The sequence below is a fragment of the Lacerta agilis genome, chromosome 1, assembly GCF_009819535.1.
Source record: "Lacerta agilis isolate rLacAgi1 chromosome 1, rLacAgi1.pri, whole genome shotgun sequence".
Classification (NCBI taxonomy): domain Eukaryota; kingdom Metazoa; phylum Chordata; class Lepidosauria; order Squamata; family Lacertidae; genus Lacerta; species Lacerta agilis.
In genome coordinates this window covers 88,434,209-88,453,950 of record NC_046312.1, presented here as the reverse complement: position 1 = coordinate 88,453,950, position 19,742 = coordinate 88,434,209, and the positions used below count along the sequence as shown (strand labels likewise).

General features: G+C 43.9%; 1 protein-coding gene across 1 annotated transcript in view; it reads right to left on the bottom strand.

Annotated features, from left to right (window-relative positions):
• The window catches only part of GLI2 (GLI family zinc finger 2), a 60,214-nt gene that overhangs the window by 17,316 nt on the left and 23,156 nt on the right, over positions 1 to 19,742 (bottom strand). Inside the window, exons 2-6 of the mRNA XM_033162174.1 lie at positions 14,596 to 14,798; positions 12,989 to 13,180; positions 4,858 to 5,059; positions 3,991 to 4,198; positions 2,614 to 2,727 (exon numbers count right to left, since the gene is read on the bottom strand). Coding sequence (XP_033018065.1) covers positions 2,614 to 2,727; positions 3,991 to 4,198; positions 4,858 to 5,059; positions 12,989 to 13,180; positions 14,596 to 14,798 — 919 coding nt within the window. The remainder of the gene's footprint in view (positions 1 to 2,613; positions 2,728 to 3,990; positions 4,199 to 4,857; positions 5,060 to 12,988; positions 13,181 to 14,595; positions 14,799 to 19,742) is intronic.

The following is a 19,742-nucleotide window of genomic DNA, read 5'->3' as shown; positions in this document are numbered from 1 at the left end:
AAATCTGCGGTGCTTCCAGACGGGGGCTTTGTTTGCCAAGGGGTCACTGAGATACTGCAGACAGGTCTCTGGCAATAATTGTGTGTGGTTCCCCCCCCCCGGTTTTACTTATCAGGCTTCCCCTGTCTGGAAGCACCTCGAATCAGATGGGAGGCCAATAACAACAACAAGTGAAGAAGCCTTTAGGTAAAGGTTAAGGGACCCCTGACCATTAGGTCCAGTTGCGGATGACTCGGGTTGCGGTGCTCATCTCGCTTTATTTGCCGAGGGAGCCGGCGTACAGCTTCCGGGTCATGTGGCCAGCATGACTAAGCCGCTTCTGGCGAACCAGAGCAGCGCATGGAAACGCCATTTACCTTCCTTCCAGAGCGGTACCTATTTATCTACTTGCACTTTGACATGCTTTTGAACTGCTAGGTTGGCAGGAGCTGGGACCGAGCAACGGGAGCTCACCCCGTCACGGGGATTCGAACCGCTGACCTTCTGATCAGCAAGCCCTAGGCACTGTGGTTTAACCCACAGTGCCACCCGCGTCCCTGAAGAAGCCTTTACTTTTAAATAAATTTTAAATCTTAGGTATGGGGTTTTAGGGTGGCAAAATTTAGAGATACATACGGAATTACCTAAAAGAAACTTAGATTAATATTGCCCCATTCCTAACCTCAGGAAATCCCCCTTTGCACTCTCTCCATGTAAGAGACCACAATCTGTGACCTGATTAGGCTGGGAGTAAAGCAGGCTGGTTATTCTATGTCATGTGCTGCTTCCTGCCATTGTGTGCTGAGGTGTTCCTAAACCCAAAGCTCAGGAGAGATGCCTCTTTGCCCTAATCGTGCTGACTACAGCATGTTTATCTTTCCCAGATATGCTATCTTCATCAATTTTACCACCCCCCTGATGATTGCACATGTTGCTGTCCCCATGCATCATGCCAAAACCCGCTTCTGAACTGGAGCTGAAAGAGAAATTTGTCATAAACTCTTCTGTTGGCTTGACAATAGCATCGCCTCATATTTCATGAAAATGAAGTGCCCAGAGCACTCCCAATAGTTTACAGTTGTGATAAAGAACGGTCAGATAGATACTGCCAGCCATTAAACAGTTTGGAAGTGTGCGGCTCCAACAAGAGCACAGAAGCCGGTGGGCTCTTCTGGGTGTCAAATGTGGTGTCATTGAGGTAAAGGATGCTGCTGTGAGCAATTCCTCCCTGAATAGGGGCAGCTTCTTCCTGGAGAGCTTCCTAGCTGCGCACAAGATCTCCTTGTAATCTATGTTTGCTCTGAGACACCGTTACTGCTTGCTTTGCAGTCTACAAGTGGCAAACATCATTTTTAAAGGCATCTGGCTGAAATATGGCATTTCTGCCTAAGCCAGCAGGAGGATTCCATGACCCAGGAACCCACAGCGTGTCTCAGTCCAATCACTCATGAAAAACCAGCACCTACCCATCATGATGGGACTTAGGGTAGGCAATCTATTACCTCCAAACACTCCCACTCATCTGTTTTGTCCAACAACCCACCCACCCCCAAACCCATGCATCTTTCAAAGTGGCCTTGTTTAAAATAATAATAATAATAATTTATTTATTTTTACTTAATAATTTACAAATTTTGAGCTGCAGATTTGGTCATGTGCTGGAGCTGTTCTAGGTGTGCATGCTCCCATTTGATCTTCACGTGGCAGAGAAATGTGGGCATCCCTTTCCCCCCTGTGTTAGCATCCTTTTCTTGGTCGGAAGCGATCCCCAAATCTACTCTAATTTTCTCTCCCTCTCCCTTTGCATGGCAGAATAATCTGCTCACAAACCTCACTTCAGATGAAACTGTGCAAATCAGACTACAGTTTCCACACTTACATTGGAGGGCAAGTGCAGCTGAAGCTATTGAGGCTGCAACTTTTAACAAACTTAACAGAGACAGCAAGTCCCATTGAACTTAGTTGGGCTTTTACCTGAGTACATAAATATAAGATAGCCCCATAGGTTGACTGGACAGCTTCAGGTGACTCGTGCAAAGAAGCCAAACCACATGTTGCAGAGTTAAGCAAAACGTTTTGCCTAATGATCCAGGAGAAACCTCTTATGTCTAATTTACACCTTACTATCTTTACAGTGTGGTTGCCATTCATTTTTATAGCATATTGCTACTTCCCAGGCAAAAATAGCCTTGTCCGATGTGTGGTTCTGGCAAAGGAAGAACCCATGTGATCTAAGCACTTCAGATATTATTGACGAGACATGGGGAACTGAACTCAGGGGAATGTACCAGGCCACAGAGATAATATGTAAGGGTACAGCTTAGAACCAGCAAAATCCAATTCACCAAATCTTCCCCAAATGAAATGTCCTTGGGGCACAAGCCACCTACTGCCCTAAAAGAAAAGCATCCAAATGGACACAGATATGAAGAGACAGTTGTGGCCTTCCATGTTTCCAAAGCAAATGATGATGATGATGACAATGATAATATTAATAATAATAATAATAATAATAGCATTAGAAACTGCTGCCCTGTCACTCTCTGAAGAGTCTTCATAATTAGTTCTGTTCTTGGTAAAATTTTGGAGTCCATCAGCTCAAGTGTTCAAGACAAGATTGCACCAAGGAGTTACCTGAGTGGGCGGGGAAGCTGGTGGTAGAGTCTCCATTTCAGTCTTGACTTTGCTGCGTTTATTAATGACTGGGTTGACTGTGCTGCTAACAGCTGACTCACTGCTCTGCTTGCTCTGAGGAAACAAAAAGGGACAGTGGGGAGGTTATATCAGTGTTTTAAAGGAAAAGCAGCATTTTAATTATTATTATTATTTTACTTACAATGCAGCAACTGAACAGCAGGAGACACAGTTTAGATCAGGGTAAGAATTAATTCAGAGATAATGTTCATTTTTTGCCTTTGAAAAGGATGTCAGTTTTGCAGACTGGGCCATGCTGAAGAATGCAATCCACTTCGAGCCATGTTAGCAAAAGGTACATGTATGTTCATACGTGTATCAGAATGGGGATAAACATTTGAAGGAGCCAGTGGTTCCTCATTCAGAAAGTGACATGGGGATGAAAAACTTCTTTTCTGTTTCTTTAAACATGAGAATCAAATTCACTCTTCATAGTTTAAAACTTGAGATCTTAGTTGGAACACATTTAATAAATATTTAAAGTATTAAAATGTAGTGCTTTTTGCCATTATTTGTTTGCTTATGTGTTTCCATCCTTGTTTGTTCATTTGTATACTGTGACACTTCCCAAAAAGGAATAACTGTTCTGTCTGTGGACTGCTACTGATAGTTACTGAGTAGTGAATTTGCTTCCCAGTTTTTTTAAAAAATACCCTGCAGATTCACACAATCATTTTCAAGGTTTATTTTCACATTCTTCATTTGATAAATGTGCACATGGAAACCTCATCATTTGAACCAGCTGTTTCATGCACAAATTGCTGATTAGACTAAGCTCTGTGGATTTCCCCACCCAGTTCACGGAACTCAAGATGGCAATTTGAGCTCATAGTGTTTGAGTCATTTGTGCAATGGGTACAAATATGCCTAGTTTCAAATAGTTCTCACAAGTAGGAAAAAAGAAAGGGGGGAGAGGGCCCTCTCTTATCTGAATGATATCTCATAGGGCAAATACGCAGATTATATTAATCTTCCTTGATAATCTGAATTATGTGGAAGACCAAGTTTCAGTTAACCACACAATGAATTGATACGGATCATATAGCTCTTGCTGTATGATGTGTGCATGTCATGATCTTGGAGATATTGGCTTAAGAGGGATCAGTGCAATCAAATGAGCAGAGATGTGAAGACTTCTGTGCCACAGCTTTGGCCTTCTGTGTGTTTAAAGTGAACACCCAACCTTGCAATGAATCCTTAGAGTGAAACTGACAGGGGAACTGAAACAGATTAGCTGTAATGGGTGCAGTGGGTCTTTGTAAAGGAGTCTTCAACCAGCCCAGTTAAAATCCTGCCAGAAGCAGACATGTGTCCTACCTGGTTGGAATCAGAGACACAGTTGCTGCTGATCTGAGCTGGAGTGGAATTGACAGAGATGACGGCCACATGCTGCCGCGAGGGAAACGTTGGCGATGGCTGGATGAAGGGAGGCGTATGTCCAAATGCTGAGCTCAAGCTTCTCTGCTGATTCAGAATTTGCTGGTACGTCACTGGGTTGATTGGGTGAGGGAAGGCGAATGCTGGGCTGGAGAGAGAGAGAACATCAGAAGGAGAAAATATAGCAGCATACTGTGAGAACATTCGGGATGCTCCAAATAGCTGGTTAAGGCCAAAGTAGCCTGATAATAAAGCCACCAGGACAAGGTCAATATTGCTTAGTTTCTTTCTCCTCTTAGAGATGTGTTCAAGGGATGCTGTTTCATAAGTATGCCTTCTGAAAACACAATAAAGCTGGGAGAGGGGGTTGTAGTTTTAAAAGATTGGGGGAAACTTCCAAAGGTGCAGCTCTATAGGCAACTCAACTCTAGATTATTACATTCCCCTCTTGCTGATTTCCCCGTCCATATAGAGCAAGTGCCCCTCTTTTGTAGTTTATTTTATTTTCTTACGAGACCCGACAACCTCACTAGGCCTGGCCTTTCATTGTTGCCTGTGCTGCACTGGCAGAGTATGAATTACCCATTGGCAGGTCCAGAACTCACGAGTGAACCAAAGCTAACTGTTCATATACTGCTGAGGCATCTTGGGAGTCACGGGTTACTCAAGGTCATTATGTATAACTAGGGACCCACACCTCTAGCGTCTTTCAATGCCTGTAAACATGTTTCATTACCACTCCTGGTTATCACTCCCCCCCACCCCCAGAACTGAAGATTTCAGCATGAGCCGCTCTCCCTCCCTTACCTTATTGCCCCGGCTGATAAATGCCCATAAGAGCCACTTGCTGCAGAACTACTTCTGGAGTTATTTATATAAGCCACCAATGAATTTGGCGAGGTCCGGATCATTGTCTGAAGATCAATGCTGGCATCGGACAAGGGAGATATAGAAAGCGCTCGCTTTCGACTTAGTCTTGGAGTCACTCGTGGACTGGAGAATCTTGACACTATATGAAAGGGAAATAAAGGGAAATGCTGTGGATCCAGCTGGAAATGTTTGTTTTATGTTGTTATTTTAGCATAATCAAAGGAAATTAAAAACATTTAGGCTGTAATTGGAAACACACAAGGAACATGTTGGGGGTTATGTCTGAGTATATAGGCACAGAGGTACTCTGTAAGGGTGATATACAATGTTAAGTCATACTCAGAACAGACCCACTTAACTCAATGGACTATAGTCAACATACACACTGAATCTGGACTTGGTTGTGTCTGTGTGTGCATGAGGGAGAGGGCATGCCTTCCTCTCTAGCAACTGCTTCTTCCTCCTTAGTGAAGCTAAAACTGGCAATCTAAGTGGCACAGGAGTATGCTAGAGGAACCAAGCAGCCCAGGTGCTGAAGGAAACCAGCTTCATAGGGTCAGATGCCTGATTGTTAGGGGCAAACCCAAGATTTAAAAAAAGCATAAAGGCTGGTAGCAGTCAGGGGCTATTTGTGCAGCAGGCAAGACTCTGCTTTCTGGCAGGTATGTGCAAATCCACCGTTCTCAAAGGGGCTGTTTTACGCTCTTCAAAGAATTTTCCTGTTTTCAAAATAAGCAAAGTCATAGGAGGCAGGTAGTGTAAAACCCTTCGTTTTTGGCCCGTCTTTCTCTGTTCACTCCATGCAGTAAGCGTTTGGTATTTAATTAATAGTTGGGGTGTTTGCTTTGCTTGTTAAATAAAACATTCAAGTCTAGCTACACTGGTCATCCATTTTGCTGGACTACATTTTGATCCCCAGGAAGGGATTCCCTTCAAGTAGGGGAAATTTCATGTTGTGGGGAAGGGGGGGGGAGAGGAAGATATAATACTTCTTATTAAAGAAGAAAGATTATACCACTTTTACAGAATAAATAGAGACATTCATTTGGCAGAGCTGTCGATCAAACCCTTTCATCACCTCTACAATTAAAAAAGGGGCCCTCTTACACAGAAATCAGTCCACAAAGGAGGCTCACAGGTTACCCACTGTTCAGACATCCTGCATTCTACATGTTTTAAACATTTGAACATAATACACTTATGTATATATACATAATTCAAATTCAAAAAAACTGGATTTACAATTATACACTCTGGCTGATTTAAGGCAGTAACAAATCATGATTTATTAGAAATGTCCCACAGGGCGTCAGAACATTTGATTTGATTATTACTTGTATCAATGGGGGTGCTATTTACATGGGAATCGTTGGTAAACGGCAACATGGAAGAGTTCTTCTTCACCTAATCTGCCATGGAAGGGCTTGTGGAATAGCCAGCCTCATATAATCTACATGCTGAAGTCTAATTAATGCATGAATAGGTTAATACCATAGAGGAAGCTGCCAGGCTTAGCAAGGTCACTTCTCCTTACCTTGGCAGGAAATGAGTAATCAAGTCTCCAGTCTCCCTGATAAACTCAGCATGTGAGGAAGCTAAGCTGGTTGCTCCAGTTTAGCAGCATGGCTCTCACAAGCCGTTATTGTGTTCCTATACCAATAATTTAGGAACTTTCACCACTGCCTGTGCATTCTGACTAATGCACAGAAAAGCACATGAGCCTGACCTTAGAAAAGTTGGTAAGTAACTTACCAAACGTGTGGACTTTTTCTATGCTAGGGCAAATGGGAAACTTTGGAAGGAACTTCCAAATATCTATACCCATTTTTCCACTTGAACCAACAATACTAAAGCAGATATCTCCTTTTAAAAACTAGGCATTCATTTTCCCCCCCCTGATTTCCCATGCTAACAAATTTGATCAGTGTAGTTTGCCAATACCATTGTAGCAAATCCAGCAATCACTTCCATCTGTGGCCTGGTTCTGTGGGCCACAGCAGTACAGTACAAGCATCTCAGGAAGCTTGTGCTGCAGAGGTTGGAGAGCTTCCAATGTATATCTGCCCCCCCTTCAAAGCTTTGGTGTGAATGTGCCCTTGGGTAACAGTGGCTATGAGCTAATGAGGCACTGTGAAACGTCTTGCACCAAAGAGGCCTGATTTTGATTATAACTACACACACACACACACAGAGAGAGAGAGAGAGAGAGAGAGAGAGAGAGTTTTCTCTGTGTCCACTCGCCTATCTTGCTAAGAGGAGGAAGCAGACTGGGTTTGACAGTCGTATTTGTCTCTGTTACTCCCACACCTCAAGGGAGATCTGTTTATTAATGTGCCACTTCCCTTGATAAATTACTAAATAGAAAGAAAAGCCTTGTACTCATTCCTCGTTGCTCTTTCCTGTGATTTATGCCCGCAGTGTCAGCTCTGCCATTGGTCCCCATTAATTTGATGAAGGAAGAAGTCTTGATGTCCAACAGCAGCCTGGTGCAGCCATCTAACACTCCCCTTTGCTACACACACAAGTAATTTTTCCCCTGGTGTAAAACTCTGCTGGAAGCTGTCAAATTCTGCAGGTTGGCCTGGGACTCTTCCAGTACAAATATAGTAATATGCATTTTATTACTGCCTGCTCTAATTTAAATCCTTCTGATATTTCTGCAGGGATGGGGGGTTTCCTGTTTCTGTTTTCAATGCAGCATCTCCACATGGGTCTCTCTGTTATGATGAGTTCATGTGTGTGCTGAAATCACAAGGCTGCCCTCAGATAATTCTACAGATTACTTTTTCTTTCTTGGTGCCGGTTTTCCTGAAGGAAGGAAGGAAGGAAAGAAAGAAAGAAAGAAGAAGGGAAGCTAATAGGAAGGTTGCTTTGTTTTCCTTCACATAAAATTTGAACATAGTTCTGAGAACTTAAAGGTGGTCCCCCTTTGGGAAAGGCTCAAAATGTGAATAAAGTGCCTGCTTCCTCGTGCTTCCTGTCCCTCTGCAACAACATCAAGGCAGGAACGCAGCCTTTGCATTTCCCTCTCCAGAGAAATGTTCAGGCTCCTCAGAGAAAGATGTGGAGTGCAGGGAACGGTAGTGGCGAGGGATGTGTGGGAATGTGTGTTCGCAAAATGACACTGTGCAGAGGAGCAGGAAGTCTATTTCCTGACCATGTCCAGCAACAGAACACCTGAAGTTGCAATCAGCTTAACATACATCTTGGAGGTATTCCTCTAATGGGGTTTCCACACATCACTTTCCCATTCGAATCCATGCTAAGTAAGGCTTCAGTACTCTGTGAATAGCTTGCTTTTGTTTTGATTTCAGATATACAAAAAGAAAGCAACCTTGTTCCAAACTGGCGGTGTTTGGTACTTAATCCCCCCCTTTCCTTAATAATATAAACAAAAAATTAAGTAGGTTTAAGCAACCACCCTACTTATATTACACCTTCTGCTGATTCAGACTGACTTATGCCTTTTCTTCCACCCAACACCCCCTTCCCCTTATGCTCCCATCTCCAATTTCTGACCGTCCTGCTCCTAAAACACTTTACTTTCCATAGTGAGGAAATGAAATGAACCATGGAATTTTTCAAGGTAAGCATGTCAGCCACCTGCTGTTATTCAGCCCTGCCCTGGCTTTCCTGGTGATTGAATTGGAAAAGGAATCTAGAATAACCATAGAACATATTCTGTTTTCCTCTCCACCCCACACCCCACCTTCATTTAAAAATATACATAGGATGCAGAACCAGAAGCATATCTTTCTGACATCCACTCATATGCAAAAGTGGCAAATATATATCGTCAAAAGGAGTTTTGTTGGGCACAAGGCAGCCCCCTTATCACTAAGCAGCAAATAGCTGCCATCAACCTCACTGGACTGTTTCCTTATTAGCATTTTTCTGTACTGTGGCATCTCCTCATGTCTTGTTTACACTGCTGCAAATGCCAAGCATTTGTGCTGGCACCAGGTGATGTCCTATATGCCTTATTTCTTACGGCACAGAGGGCCCCTTTTGCTTTGCATTTCAAGATATTTAAGATCCTTGCTGGGAGACAGGAAAGCTGCTTTCTGTTCCACAATCCACAAAAGCGGTTGTCTAGGAGTCCCTAAACCAGCATAACTAAATGGGATTGTTGTGGAACCTGGGATTCAGCACAAGTTTAGTCAAAAGATCTGAGGGAAGAGCTCTTGCAGACAGGGTGTGTGAGGGGCTATCTCTTCAGTTTGTAAATCTTGTTTTCAAATGAGCATAGGAAAAATCCATTGAATTCGATAAGAACCAAGTCATATTTTTAAAACACATGCATGAACAATGATGGCCATAATGTGTGTTTTTTATTTGCATCTTGGGACTATGGTCCCCTTAGAGGGCTTGTGTTGTCCCCAGCAAGTACAAGATAAAGCAGGAAAGATAAAAGTGAACTTTTTACTGAAAGCGAAACTTCAGCTGCGGAATTTTGTTGAGGCTTGTGAAGTTTCTAAAGGGACTTCTGCACATCCCTGAAGGTTTAGCTTCAAATAAAATCTGAAGCAAAATTCTTGGTTCTTCCTCAGATGAAACATCTGAGGAATTTCAAGAAAAGGCAAAAGATTTTTGGTAAGACTAGTGAAATCTCCCAAGGGGTTTTGCACATGCCAAACTGAGATAAAACTTGCACAGGAGACTCTTTCCACAGACCACAGACTGCTCCCTCTCTCTCCCCACATATGATGACACAGGGTAAGGTCCTGCAACTTGTGGTGAATAGAGGCAATTTGACCCTTGAGGTGTGTCAATCTGATTCCAGATACCAATCCAAGGGTGTGTGTGTTTTGGCAGCTGTGAGAAACAGGACTTGCCACTTAAAGCATCCCATAGATCTCTAAATATACCTTTCCACCAAACCCGCCCCCCCATAAAGGGTACTCTTTTTAAGTCAGAGTGGTGTACTGGTTAGTGAACCTAGTACAGGTGTCAGGGAACTGTCCCCGGCTCAGCACAGGGTGGTGAAAGGGCTTTTGGGATGCTACAGAGAGCCGAGCCTCAGCCCCACCTGACCAGTAGCACCTCCTCGTCCAGCGGAGGGAGCAGCGAGGTCTCCAGTGGGGAGGTGCAGGCAGCTCAGGAGCTGGAGAGCCGAGGCTCTGGGGATGTTGGAGAGACCCTGCCTGCACTCCTCTCGCTCAGCGGGTGAGGAGGGAGACATGCTATTTCCGTCGCCCCAAGTACGCAGAAGGGTGAAACGAAAAGAGGGGAGGCGGAGATTTCGTATACCAAAACTCTTATGTTGGGGTCAGAACCGGAAGGGGCCACTCCCGGATTCTGCAGACGGTTGATACAGACATGAACTTTTGAGCTCTGCACTGTACATAGTATGCACAATAAAACTACTGAAGAAACGGCTGGAGTTTTGCCTGGTTTCTCATGAGCAACCATCCAAGGACCTTACAACAGGCAACTCACAACTTGCAGACATTTAAGTTGCATTCAGCTTTATGCGCTTGGCAAATAAATAAATAAAAGGGGGTGGAATCAGGGTAGTTGTCTGGGAAGAAAGGCTTTGGCAGTCACACCTGCCACTAAACTCAGTGTGTTTTGACTATGTACAATTTTGGCTTTTGCTATTCCCCGGAACATGACCCCTGCATAAATTGAGAGTCGTCTGTACAGGGAAGTCCATGGTACAAGTCTCCACTCAGGCATGATGCTCACGGGGTGACTTTGGATCATTCAAACTTCGGTTCATCCCCACACAGCCTGACCTAGACCACGGGGTGACAGTGAGCACAACACTGACATGAGAGAACCAAGTGTGCCACCTTGAGCAACTTGAAGGGAAGGCAGGGTCAAAATGAAATAATGTGTTTTTTCATGGAAGGACTTTTTTCCTCCTTTGAATCACTCTTTCTTTTTCAGGTACTCTCTTCTAGGTCCTTTGCAAATAAACTTTAGTCCACTGGGAAAGAGACATGCATATACTTTTGTTTGCTTCTTTGCTTCAGATATGAAAATGTTTTATGCCAGTCTTGTATGACAGCGACCCAACTGCTGCCCTTCTGGATGACTGACATGGGAGCTGGATTGAGTGGGAGCTGCAATTTGTTAAAGGTGCCGCTATTTCCAGTGCCCTCCCTTTGCAAACTACAGTTCCCAGGATTCTTGAGGATGGTTGAAGAGTGCTTCAAATGTATGGCGTGGAACTGAAGAATTGAGAAAAGGGAGAATAGAAAGGCAGTGAACCTGGCAGCCTATTGTAGCTGCTAGTAGTCCATGAAAGGTTACAGAAGAGCTTCCTCAGAGGAGCAGTCTTAAAAGCTGATCTCATTCTCCGGAGGTTGCCAAACTTCTGTCCTTCTGTGTGACATTAACATAAATGCAGCTGCGAGGAACTGGAAATTTTACTCCAGAGCTGCCTCCTGAGAAGAGTCATGTTAAAGGCTGACTAGTTTATTGTGGGCATGAGCGTCAGTAGACAAGATCTGGCTTCAACAGATGTGCAATGTGAAATGAAGTGGTGGCGTGCACACAGATGCAGGAAGAAAACATAAGGTTGGCTATTCAACAATCTGGAACATCGAAAACAAAGTGTTGTGTTTTTCTCCTCTATTAAACACAATGAGCACTGAACCTATATATGTGCATATATAGTCACCATCTTTCCAGTTCACTTCATGGAACTGATGGAGTGCCTACCAAAACACATGCCACAATACAGTCACTCTGATACAATTCGCCCCTATGTACCGAAATCCACAGAAAACATCTTGTTCAACAAAGACTTTTCCCTAAAGGACTCCATCAAATGCACCACACAGCTATGGCAATGCAATGACTGCTGTGGTATTTTTACCCAGTTTGACCGGCTAATCTGTGGTAAGCTTTCCTCCACCCAAGGCCAAATATGGTAATCACTTAGCAACTCAGGATACAAGCTACTCAAGTTTCAGAGGTTCCCGCCCCAGACATTTCTTTCTTTCTGTTGTCTCGTTTTTTCAGTCAGAACCACCTCTTCTGCTTCTTTAAGAAAGCAGGGATACCAAGTGCCCAATCCAGCCAAGGTTAAGTACGTTTAAGTCCCATTTCTTTCATTGGAAGCGTAAAGCATGTGCTGAAATCAACAGGACCCAGATTACAAGTGCTTCAACTTAGGCTATATTGTGCTCAAAGAAGCAAGCAGGCAAACAAAACCCCACTGACTTCCCCAATAACTGGAGAAAACACTTATGACAAAACCGGCGAATTAATTCTTCACCCTCTTAACTGTTCTGAAGGGCCATCGCTGCTTCAAAGCATGCAGCCTAAATAGGCAAAATGTTGGACTACAACTATTTCCACCCCCTCTCTCTGTGAGAGGAGGTTGTCCTGTGTTGGTTTGCATATTGTAAAGCCTGATGGGGGCCTTCCCTCATTAGCAGTACCAAGTTCTTACAACTCATACTCTGAAGCCTCACAGTACCTGACGAGTCTAATGAAGGGTGCTTTGTTAGCAACAGCACTGGAGTGTTTGCAATGTCTGCTGTATGCTTTTGATAGATAATCTCAAAAAAATGAGGGTGGGGCCCTTTGCTGCCCTGGTTTCACCATCTGTGTCTGTCACAAAAAAGGACCTACAGTCAAGCACAAAAACTAGAGAGGCCTGGCTGGATAATCCATCACCCTGTACAAAAATATAAACACACACACTCTTTTACAACGAGGACACTATCGTGAAATCAACTGCTAATTACTGATGCTAAGTGTGCTCCCTATAGTCATCAGGAGCATGATGGCTGCCATCTGCTCTAGGAACAGTACTTGGGACTAAAATGCCCTCAGGGTGTACACAACCAAGGGCTTGCCCAGACTTGCGCTTGTCCCGAGCCTGGAAAGCATGGGTCCGAATGGTTTTATGCTTTCCCCATGCTTTCAAGTGGTTTTGTCCTTGCCCCGTTGATTTCCTTTGGAAAGCCCACTCTTTAGCAATAGATCAGAGCAAACATCAACCAGAAGAAAGCCCGATTCAGGGGTGAAGACCAAATTTCCTCAGGAGAAAGTGGCAGGGCAAGGGGAAGTCTGGGTGAGCCCTCGGGAAGGCTTCTTCTTCCTTACTCACCATCTACAGGGCTGAGGTAATCATGAAGGTGCGTTGCACTGGCTGCTCCCGCACTCTGCATAAGGAGGTCCCCGTAAGGATTTGGATGGCTGGCCATGAGCGTCATCTGGTGATAGTAGTCCGCAGGGTTGGCTCCTGGAGGAGGAGGGGGCAGGCCAAAGAGACCTCGTTCTTTCAGATGCTCGTGAGCTACTGCACGGGAGAAAGAGCGAAGGGGGAAGAGGAGGGAGAGGGAGAAAGAAGCAACAAGAATAAAATATTTCCGGAGAGTAAAACCGCTGCCGTGACACTAGAATCTCCCCTCTCCCTGCCAAAAGCTTGCAGTTACAACTCTGACGTATGCTTAGGACGTGTGTGCTCTCTGTGGACAAAAGACACCAGGCTGGGGCCCTCCACATTCCTCCATTTCCGCAAATTTATAAACAATCTCTCATTTCCAACCCCCTTCTAATAATCCCTCTGTATGAACACAGAGTTCACCAGCGAGAGCAAGAAAGAGAGAGAGAGAGAAATGGAGGAAAGGAGGGGAGGTGGTGAGGGATCCGAGCGCAGTAACGCTGTCAGAATTAACATCCCAGGCTATTATGAAAGAAAAAGACAAACACGGCCCAGTTAACGAGAAGCAGCATAAGAAAATTAAAGCAGGGGTCTAATACGCAGAGTGGGGGGGGGGGTTGTGTGTTTAGTGCCTGGCAGTAGAAAACCATTTGGCTTGCCAGAACCAATTATCCTCACTTTTGCCCATTTGTGAATTTTCAAACCTGCTTCTCCGTCCGCTCTCCATTAACTTATTTATTGTGGCTTGAAGGAGAGGGGGAGGGAGAAAGAAAGAAAACCGAAAGCCAACACAAAGGCCCCTTTCTAACGCCAAGTCATAAGAATTTTTCTTTTGCCGGCAGGAAGGAGGCTCGGGAGTAGCAAGAGGGAGAAAGACTACAAGAGCAATAAAATGCATCTGTAGTTTGCTTAGAGCAGAGACTTGGAATCTTAACACTTGCTAGGGGGAGAGGCCTCTGGGACCAGCAAACCTAAATCAGCAGCAACAGAAAAGCCAGGCGTTACCAGATTGGTTAAGTCTGCCAGGCTGGATTCTAGTTCTGATTCCGCACAGCCTGGATGCTGGGCTTCATCAAATGTATAATTCAAGTGGACAATTATTACAGACTATGGGCCATACCGCTGTCACCTGAGCATTTGCATGTAGGTATTGGGCAGGTGGCTGCTACCTACTGAACTTGGTTTTTGGTATGACTAACTAATAGTGTCTTTTCCTATTTACCATTGACATAAATAGATGATGGGGACCAAGAACGCTCAGGAATATTAAGGCAAGCAGTGTCCCCAAGCATCATATATATATATATTTAAATCAATCTTTCCTTCCAATCTCTTCTCCTCCAACCTAGCACACAGCATGGGTGTTTTACCTCTCCTCCTTCATAAGTGGAAGCAACCTAATAACATAAGACACGTCCTTTTCAAATGCTTCAAATGGAGAGTTTACTCAATCCACAACTGTCCTTGCCTATTGGCAGCTCCCATCATGGAGACTATCCTTGAGGTGCCTCGATACACAGGAACAGGTTTCAGCCTGTGTTCCCACTTACCGTCAGCTGGGCTGAGGCCTCGAGCTGCTGAGATCATAGAGAGGGTCGGGCTGCCATGCATGGAGCGGAGGTAGTGCTCCATATGGGGGTTCATGTACGCGTGAGGGTGGTTGAAAGGTGACTCTGCAGGCCCCGCAGGGTGTGGAGAAAGGCGGATGAGAGAGATGTCGGAGATGACAGGGCTACCGCTCAGAGTAGGAGGTCTGCAAAGGAGTTAGAAAGAAGCCCCTCTTTAGCATATTTTGGGTATATTAACATACTTTGAAATACCAAAACAAATATTAGTTAAGACAGAACATAGAGCCAGCTTAACCATTCTCAAATCTAGCCAACGCCGCCTTTTTCCATGGCCACAGGATCATCTGTTGAGGCAGAGTGTCTTATTTCTACACAGTACAGGCCAAGGTCTATAAATTGATTAAATGTTTTTACATGCTTTAGAGCTGATTAATTAGTTAAGTGACTACCTGCACATACAGTTACAGGTAGGTAGCAGTGTTGGTATGCCATAGTCAAAACAAAACAAAATAAAAAATTCCTTCCAGTAGCACCTTAGAGACCAACTAAGTTTGTTCTTGGTATGAGCTTTCGTGTGCATGCACATAGTTCTGCATATTAGCTACATCCAGTGCTTTTTTCTGGGGTATGCAGGGGTATGCATACCTCTAAACATTTTGTGAATATAAGTTTGTCCTCACTGAAGGGCAGTATTTCAATATGAGTAGGGAAATGAGAGTACCCATAAACATTTTTTTAAATAGAAAAAAGCACTGGCTACAGCCATTCCTGGGCAGGGGCAGCAGGGCTGCTGTGCTCCATGCTTGAGCAACCTCCTGTTTAAACTACTTCTCCTTCAGACAACTTGGGGATGACAGTACACCTGGTGATGTCCTAGTGCCCACTAGAGAAAACAGTTACTGCTTTCAAGCATTGTTGTGGGTTCCCAGAAGGTATCTTTTATTACATTTATATCCCACTTTTCCTGCAAGTTGCTCAAGGTGGCATAACACTCCCCCCATTTATCTTTACAAAAACATGCTGAGGAAAGTTAAGCTGAGAGTGAGTGACAGGCCCAAAGGTCACCCAAGGTCACCCAGTGGGGATTTGAACCCTGGTCTATTGGGTCCTAGTCCAACACTCTAACCACTACACCACACTGCCTTTGATTAGGTCTCTGGTTAGCCACTGTGGCAAGTAGGATGCTGGACTTGATGGGCCTTTGGCCTGATCCAGCAGGCTGCTTATATGTTTCTACAGAGTTCTGCCAGGTCTAATGGGACAAATGGAGCCCCAATTCTAAAATAACATTTTTTGGGGGGCGGGGCGGGACAGGCATTATCATTATATAACGATTCCCAACCTCTACCTGCAAGACAATGTAATTTTTGTTACATGGGAAATATAACAAGGCTCCCCTACTTGGGGCCTGCCTGCCTACGGCATGTCATGGTGTGGCACACAGCTTGTTAGCATCTCGGGGATTTCGGTTGTGATGACATCACCCACCACAAGTGATCTGTGTGTGCAAAGCTCTGTGAGGGTGCAAGCTTCCTGTCTCAGGAAAGGTTGGAGATAATGAGGCAACTGTGCAAAATGTACCAATTTATTTCATATTGGTAGAAAGGGCTGGCAGGGGAAGAGAAAAGCGAATCAAAGCCTGTGTTTCAGATTTGGCTCGAGATCGTTACAAATAATCTCTAGCCCCATCTGGAAAAAATGAAACAGGATTAAAAATAAAAGGAGTGATGTCATTAAGAAAACATCTGACATTTTAATGCTGAGGAAGCTAAATTCAAGTGTGTGTGACTACATTTGGGGAGGTGGGAGTAGGAGGGGGAGGGATGTAAATTAAAAGCAGTCCCAGACTACCCTGACCCACGGAGCCTGCCTTCATGCATAAGCCTCGAAAGAAATTCTCTTACATACACAATAAGCTTCCCCTTTCATCAATACTCAGTTTCTCCCAACAGGATTGTGAATGCCTTTGATGCCGGCTTGGAACTATGTATTACTTGGTTTATGACTCTTTTGAGTCCATTCCGATCAAACTAGGAGGCCAACATCTAAAGCCTATTAACAATACCCAGGGCTTGCTTTTCATTTTTGCCCAAAGCTCATGCAGGGGAAGTGGAGTCCTTCACTGAAACTTTTTTTGCATTAGCTAAAAATGGTAATGCAAGACGACGGCATCAAGGTTTTAGCTAGAATGTGTGCTACATTAGGGAAAGTCATGTGTGTGTGTGTGTCATCACCTAAATATTTTGTCCTCACTTTGGAAGGTCATTGTTTACACAGAAATTGGAAGCACCTGCTCAACACCTCAACATGCAGCATAGATGGAGAATGCAACAACATCTGAAAAATCAAGATGACCCCACCAGCTAATTTATTTACAAAAAGGCCTGTGAATACTCTGTCCTCAGAAGGGAGAGCACCACGAAGGATGTAATAAAAAAAAATCTACACTGGTGGTAACTGAACATAGGAAGCTGCCTTATATCAAGTCAGACCATCTAACTCAGTACAGTGGTACCTCGGGTTACAAACACCTCGGGTTACAAACACTTTGGGTTACAAACTCTTTTAACCCAGAAGTAGTACCTCGGGTTAAGAACTTTACCTCAGGATGAGAACAGAAATCGTGCGGTGGTGGGGAGGCCCCATTAGCTAAAGTGGTACCTCAGGTTAAGAACGGTTTCAGGTTAAGAATGGACCTCTGGAACGAATTAAGTTCATAACCAGAGGTACCAGATGGGCGGGGTACAAATAATAAGTTATTATTATTATTATTATTATTATTATTATTATTATTATTATTATTATTATTACTATTACCACTGTATTGTCTAAACTGACTGGAGTCAGCTCTTCAGGGTTTCAGACGGGTCTTTTCCAGCCTTACCTGGAAACACCAGATTGAACCTGGAACCTTCTGCTTGTAAAACAGATGCTCTACCACTGGGTTAAAGCCCTTCCCGCAAAGCCATTCCAAAAGTAAAAAATAAAAAAATGAGCAGGAGGTGCGTGAACAGCACAAACCAATACAACTGAAAACCACTTTCATATAATTATTGCTTATAGTTTCATGTGAAAAGGAGAGGTGTAGCATGGAGTTAATCTCTGTCTCTGCTGTCATAAGCAGACCCATTTTAATAGCTGCAGTAAGTTTAATATATAATTACTGCCTGAACCATTTCCACTGTTGAACCAAATTGCTCCCAAGCCTAAGTATTTATGGATCATTTACTGGCTGCCTCTTCATCTCCCACCTACAACACCTGGGGTCTTCTTAAGGGAAGGATGCCAGTGAAGAACAAACTACAGAACAACTGGAGAAAATTTAAAGCACCTACTCTTTGGGTGTTTACTTCTTAAGTCTTTTCTTTTCCTGAAAAGGAAGTCTGGATAAGCTCATATGGTACAACTAAATCTAATGAAGGATATACCTGTACTATAGAATTCAACTGGTCATTCATGCCCCAGGCATAAAGCTGAGAACTGTAGTTCTATGAAGATTTCTAACAGATAATACTTTGTACCTCACAAACTACAATTCCCATGATTCTTGGCAGGGGAGCCATGACAATCTTACTGGCATAAAATTCTTATTAAGCATGAATTATGTATTTGTAATGACAGAAAGAAATTGTTTTATGGTGGAACAAATTGAACAATCACTTAGGAAATCAGAACCTTGTTTTAATTTTATACGGCTACTGCTGTGATACTAGATCAGATGGTCTCCGATGACCAGTGATTCAAACTTGCAAATATTGGCTTGGATCCCAATAACAGTCTTTTCCAGAAAACTGCCTGTTCGAATAAAATGCACTCAGTTCCGCCGAAAGGCAATTTTGTGCTAGAATAAATGCTTCTGCTTGTACAAACCAGAATCCTAATTTCCACCAACCCCTTTGCCCCATCTACTTACTACAGCCCTCTGTGCCATATCTCATGCATTTTCCAAGTTCCTACCTTCAGAAACAGCTTTTCAGGGGTACAGGGGGATTGGAGTGTTTGAGTGAAAGTGCAATGCCACCACTAGACACAACCTAATAATTAGATTTTACATTTTCACTAGGAAGTGAGGGTCAGCACCAGTTGTGGATATTTTTGCCAAATTTTACCAATTCCCTCCACCCCTGCTCAACCATCAGTGCTTATTTTAGTCTCTCCTTGGAGCATCTATGATGGGGAGAGATGAGGTACCTGGGAACTGAAGAGTGGGAGAAGGATCACAAGGAGAAAGGAGCAATCTTGCTTGGAGCATAATTTCCAGCCTTGAAGATATCTCAGATTATTTCACCAGCTGTCAATAGTTTCCCCTGCTGGTGCCATATTCTGAGCTACCTGTCAATGTTGAAAGCCAGCCTGCTGTCTTAAGGTCTGATGTACCGTACATTCCTCCACAGACTCAGGGAAGAGAGGGATCTCAGCAGTTGGGATGTGGTGGGGTGTAAGAACAATGTACTCCTGCCAGTAAGATATATTAGGACTTGACACCTGACACATATAACCAGCAGGACCTCAGGAATGTCAGTTGTTTCCAGGAGTGCAATCAATTCCCTGCATCCTTGTGGGCTAAGGCCAAGCTTAATTTTCTCAACAGCTGTGGATTCTTGGATGGGGCACAATGAAAACCAGAGTAAATGTATGGGCTTGCGCAAAGACTTTCACTTGTGTGACATCACTTCCCTCCCTCTCCTGTCCCTGCCCACCCCACGCTGTTCTGAAGGATTGAGAGAACTTTCAGAACAGATTTGGGGGGATGCATGCAGGGAGCAGAGGAAGTTCTGCTGTGCAAGTATAAGTCCTTGAGCGAACAGGATGATTTTGCTGGATACAACCCATGTTTTAGTCAATGTCAAATATGTTGAAGTAGAGCAGGTCAAAACTGCCTCCTGGGTCAGAAAATTAAATGCAGCAACACCAAGAGCAATAGATGGAAGCACAGTTCCTGGAAGGAGACCCCACTGCAAATCCTGAGACATACCTCCTCAGCTTGCCTTGTGCCTTTCTCTTTACAAATGATGCTATTTTTTAAATCAAGGAAACTCTTTGAGAACATGTAAAAAAGTGTTCTGGTGTTTGCTCCCAAAATATGGAACGCCCTTCACTGTACCAGAGCTCAACACAAAAATCATTGT